This window comes from Sinocyclocheilus rhinocerous, unplaced genomic scaffold (genome assembly GCF_001515625.1).
Source record: "Sinocyclocheilus rhinocerous isolate Xijiao unplaced genomic scaffold, SAMN03320098_v1.1 scaffold5648, whole genome shotgun sequence".
Classification (NCBI taxonomy): Eukaryota; Metazoa; Chordata; class Actinopteri; order Cypriniformes; family Cyprinidae; genus Sinocyclocheilus; species Sinocyclocheilus rhinocerous.
In genome coordinates this window covers 56,559-61,744 of record NW_015645670.1, presented here as the reverse complement: position 1 = coordinate 61,744, position 5,186 = coordinate 56,559, and the positions used below count along the sequence as shown (strand labels likewise).

At 36.2% G+C, this 5,186-nt stretch overlaps 2 protein-coding genes across 3 annotated transcripts in view; both read left to right on the top strand.

Annotated features, from left to right (window-relative positions):
• The first annotated feature begins 805 nt into the window (after nt 1-805).
• On the top strand, nt 806-1,922 carry LOC107706907 (occludin-like). The gene is made up of 2 exons (XM_016510757.1): nt 806-1,504; nt 1,581-1,922. The coding sequence occupies exons 1-2, from the start codon at nt 806-808 to the stop codon at nt 1,860-1,862; spliced, it is 981 nt and encodes a 326-aa protein (XP_016366243.1). The 3' UTR covers nt 1,863-1,922.
• Nucleotides 1,923-4,023: 2,101 nt separating this feature from the next.
• The window catches only part of LOC107706911 (cyclin-dependent kinase-like 5), a 5,707-nt gene continuing 4,544 nt past the window's right edge, over nt 4,024-5,186 (top strand). The window contains exons 1-2 of one of the 2 annotated variants that reach the window (XM_016510768.1): nt 4,024-4,249; nt 4,341-4,460. In XM_016510768.1, the coding sequence (XP_016366254.1) occupies nt 4,401-4,460 (60 nt within the window). In that variant the 5' untranslated portion in view covers nt 4,024-4,249; nt 4,341-4,400. The remainder of the gene's footprint in view (nt 4,250-4,340; nt 4,461-5,186) is intronic. The other variant, XM_016510767.1, reaches the window with a different exon arrangement.

Genomic DNA, 5,186 nt, shown 5'->3' with positions numbered 1-5,186 from the left:
CATCTGAAAGTTGAATAAATAAGCTTTCCATTGATGTATGGTTTGTTATGATACTACAATATTTGGTCGAGATACAACTATTTGAAAATCTGGAATCTGAGGGTGCAAAGAAATCAAAATATTGAGAAAATCATCTTTAAAGTTGTCCAAATGAAGTTCTTAGCAATGCATATTTCTAATCAAAAATTAAGTTTTTATATATTTACAGTAGGAAATTGACAAAATGTCTTCATGGAACAAGATCTTTACTTAATATCCTAATGATTTTTGGCATAAAAGAAAAATCAATAATTTTGACCCATACAGTGTATTGTTGGCTATTGCTACAAATATACCCCAGCGACTTAAGACTGCTTTTGTGCTCCAGGGTCACATATGAAATGATACAATACTATATTGAATATAAAAAGTCTGATAGTGCTTTTGAAATCTGGTATTGTTTGAAATGGAAAAACAAAGGTCTAAAAAAATGAAAAGAGCCAAAGAAGAAGAAAAAAAATGATGATATTGATAAACTCATTGATATCTTGCATTAGTGTGAATATTTATGTAGTGTGAATGTTTCAAGTTAATATATATATATTATATATATAATAAGTTATATTGGTATAAGGCAAAATGTATTGTTGTGTCCTTAAAAGAATGTTTTATTTAATTGACCTCAACAATTTCTCTCCAAAAAAATAAACTAACAATGATACAGATATTCACTAATATCTTTCATCCCTACTTAAATCGTCTAAAAGATTTGAACTTTAGTGTGATTTGTTTTTTGTTTATATGTATATGTTTGCATATAGTCAGAATGTGTTGTGTCCCTAAAATCGGTTTTCCCCATTTTCTCTCCAGTAATGTTGCCCCGCAGCCTGCGTATTCGTACTATCCTGACGAGGAGTTCCAGCATTTCTACCGCTGGACGTCTCCGCCGGGCATCATAAAGATCATGTGCGTCATGTCGGTCATCTTCTGCGTGGGCATCTTCGTGTGCGTGGCCTCGACTCTGGCCTGGGACACGGATGCAGGAGCGGCTGGATTCGGTGGTTACGGAGGTTCTTACGGAGGCTCATACGGTGGCTCATACGGTGGCTACGGGGGAACCGGCTACGGGGGAACCGGCTACGGAATGGGTGGATACGGAGGCTATGGTTACGGGATCCTCGGCTCTCAGAACGACCCCAGGCAGGGCAAGGGTTTCATGATCGCCATGGCCATCATCACCTTCATCGTCCTGCTCGTCATCTTCATCATGATCATCTCGCACCAGAAAGTGGCTCAGGGAAGGAAGTTCTACCTGGCCGTCATCATCGTCAGCGCCATCATGGCTTTCCTCATGTTAGTTGCCACCATAGTCTATCTGGTGACGGTTTACCCAATGGCCCAGTCGTCCGGATCGGTTCAGTTCAATCAGGTTTACGCCATGTGCGCCGCTTACCAGCAGCCTCAGATGACTGGTGGGTTCGTGAACCAGTATCTGTATCACTACTGCGTGGTGGATCCTCAGGAGGTGAGCACAGCGTTGTAAATCATGCCCGATTTAAGTCGTTGTGCACTAATAGTGAGCTTATTCTGTCTTCATCCAGGCAATCGCTCTTGTTTTGGGCTTCATTGTCACCGCGGCCCTCATCATCATCATGGTTTTTGCCATTAAAACCCGTCAAAGGATCAATAATCATGGGAAGGACAACATCCTGTGGCGCCGCGTGAAAGAAATGAATGATCAAAACTCGCCGCAGGATGTAGAGGATTGGGTGAGTATGATATTATTGTTCTTTGCATTGCTAGCTGAAGTACAGTCAAACCAAAATGTATTCAGACACCTTCAACATTTCTCACATTATCACAGTTTATTCGGGTCGCTGTGATTTTTGCCAAGTAAGATCAACATTACTGTCCAAAAATATAGACTTAACCCAATCCCTACCCCTAAACCTAACCCTACCCATAATTTATTCCTAAAATCAGTGGGACATGATAGCTGATTAACAAGGGTGTAGAAGCACCTAACCCAGATCGTAAGCCTAAAACTGACATTTCCTGAAAAACTATCCCTCAATTCTGATTGGAATGTTGTTCCAGGATAAACAAGGATGTTGATCCAGGAACATGTTGTACTTCACGTTCACCGTTTATTCGCTATAGTTTAGAAAATGGTTATAAAATATGACAAGAACTCGAGAGTTAAACTGTGTCCGAACAAATTCATCTTGATAATGTCAGATAACTTTGATAGAAAGGTATGTAACAAAACATGGTCAGGTCAAAGTGTCAAATCAGATTTTTAGTCCCAAATTTTTACTGGTAGTCCACTGTATGAAGAGTTTTTGGGTATAATGCGTCACAGTTTCTACTTGACTTGATTGCAGACGTTTGTATTTTGGCAAATCTGAGCACAGTTTGAGACACTGGTGAGATCTCTTGTGAAACTCTAGAGGAGACACATGTGAGGTTGATATACGGGGCTAGATTCTCAAGAGGAAAAACCTGAGGAAATATCAGGAATATTGTGATCTCCAGCCTTAGAAAAGTCATTGAAATTCTTACAATTAGTAATGAATGAATTATAAATAAATGGGTCAAAGACGAAAAAGCATAAAAACAATGTGTAATACTGCTTTAAATTGTTGTTGTTTTTTCCCCCCCATGTTTCATTTAATTGCAATTTTGTTTTTGTTTTTCCGAGCAAAAAATAAATATCATACATTTTTCCCTGATTTACAGAAGACACACACTAAAATGTCATTCAGTGTAACAATCTTGTCAGGCATATTTACAACAAAAATCAATTTATGACACATTAAAAGACTAATTACTTTCACCCCAAATACTTACTTAATTGTATAATTAGTTCTACACACATCTAATCTTGTCAAATGTGTGGTAAGTACTGCAGAGTGCTGCTCCGTACGTACGTGTGATCGTGAATCTCGAAAGTGAAAGTAAAAAAACAAGCGCACGTTAAAAAGCGATTTCAATGCCCCGCATATTAATAACGGCTCCCTGATGCCCGCAGTTTATATACAGTATAATTACCCAACGATATAATTGCGACAGAAGATATTGAAGTAACGTATATTTTTCCTCCCATGCTTGGTAAAGGGCAGGAATGTTTTGTACAGTTTGTCAAAACATGATAGCTATATAGGAATGGCAAAGTTGACTTCTTCCAATCATTTTTGAGTCATTGATTCACTAAAGACAGTAGGTGAAGTCCAAATGGAAGTGAGCATCCCTATGCCCTACTCCCTTCGAAGGGCAGAGCCCTTGAAGTGTGTTCTTTGAAGGGCATTACTCTCTCGTATAAGCGTTTGGAACTCCCTGAACTCCCCAAATGTTACCTTGACAACGCTGCTCGCTAACGGACTTCTGGAAGGGCCCTTCGTGAAGGGATTCAGTTGTTCACTTTCGTTTGGAACGTCCCTACAAATGGCGTCCCCTTCCCGAAGTGCCCTTCAAGGGCGCAAAAAAGCCGTTTGGAATTCGCCCATATAGCCTTATGAGCAGTTGATTTATGCTAATCGACGGACTTTTATGTTAATAAGTGCCGTCATTCGGTTATGTTTATTATATTAATATGTTTCAGCACGTTACAATCATTATATGGCTTGATTTAAGATAGCCTATCTTCTAAATTAAACACTGTTTGTGCGTGCATGCGGGGGAGGGGTGCGATTTTCGAATAATAATCGAATAATACCCAGCGATTTTAGAATATTATTTTTTGCTTGGAATGCCCATCCCTAATATATACTGTATATAATGTATAGGATGTTGTGGAAAAACTATCAGTGTTTTTACTGTGTTCGATGTGCTAAAATATCCGAAACTAAAGCTGAAATAAAAAATTTATAAAAACTATATAGATGAAAAAACCTAATAAAAATGATAGAGACTAAATTAACAAAAACTTTAACAAAAATTTAAAATGGAAAATGGAAAATATAAAAACTAATTCAAAATATTAATAAGAACTAAAAAAAAAAATAGAAAATTAAAAAATAAAAACAAATTCAAAATATCAATAGAAACTATAAAAATAATAAATAATACAAATAATTGTATGAGCCCTAACCAGACACACAGTGGAGTGGGGTGGCGGATGTGTGAGTGTTGTGCTCTTGTGTTGCAGACAGACGCTGATGACGAACGACGGCCAGTCATGAGGAAAGCTCTGTTTCCTCTCTTTCACTCTCAGAGGAGCTTCACGCGCAGCTCCTCTGAGAGAGAGCGTCCCCTAGTGGCCACAGCAATGGTACAGCAGTCTCACACATACTGTACAATCCGCTAACACACACTAAACCGCTGCGCTGCATGATTAACAGCACTAATCACTTCTGCTCCAGTGGGCTGGGCGCGTGTCTCCTCATTGGCTGTCAGGTCTGTGATGTCATCGTCTCATTAGAATGACTCCGCCCATACTTGCATCCTGTGGTTGGCATGTTTTTCCGCAGAAACAGATTGAGGTTGAACACATATTCATGTCATATTGCAGCCCAAAATCAAAGAAGAACTGTAGGAAATTATATTTTGCTTATAGAAAATGAAGTGCATTTTATGTAATGCAAGATGCCATTTTCATTTCTGAAATGCAAATAAGCAACACTATATTATTGTAAAATGCATTTGTAAGTTGTAGCATGGTTGTATTTGTGTGCTGAAATTAATTTATGATGCTTAATTTATGAACAAAATAATGTCCAAACAAACATGATTATTTTGGTTATTATATTACAGAAATTAGACTTATTTTGTGTTATTTTTTTTACCTGTAAAAATATAATAATAAAAATAAAGTTAAACTTGTTAATTTCTTCTGGAATCATTTGGAATTAAAAGAATAATATAAAATATTGAAATAATAATATTATGATGTTTTGCTTTGTCTAATCTGGTTAATTATAACGAAATAATAATCATCCTCATAATAAAATGTTATATTAATAATAGTATGAAAATTAATATAAACTAATAGTCATAAAAAGTAATAATAATAATATTAATATTAAGTAATACTTAAAATAATAAATATGATGTTGTAAGATGCCATTAGTGTTTTTACTGTCTAATTTGATTAATCATCATCATCATAAAACATAATAATAATAATAAAAAATATATAAATTAATAACAGTGATATTAAAAATATTAATATTATATATTATAATATGTAATATTATTAGTTATACAGT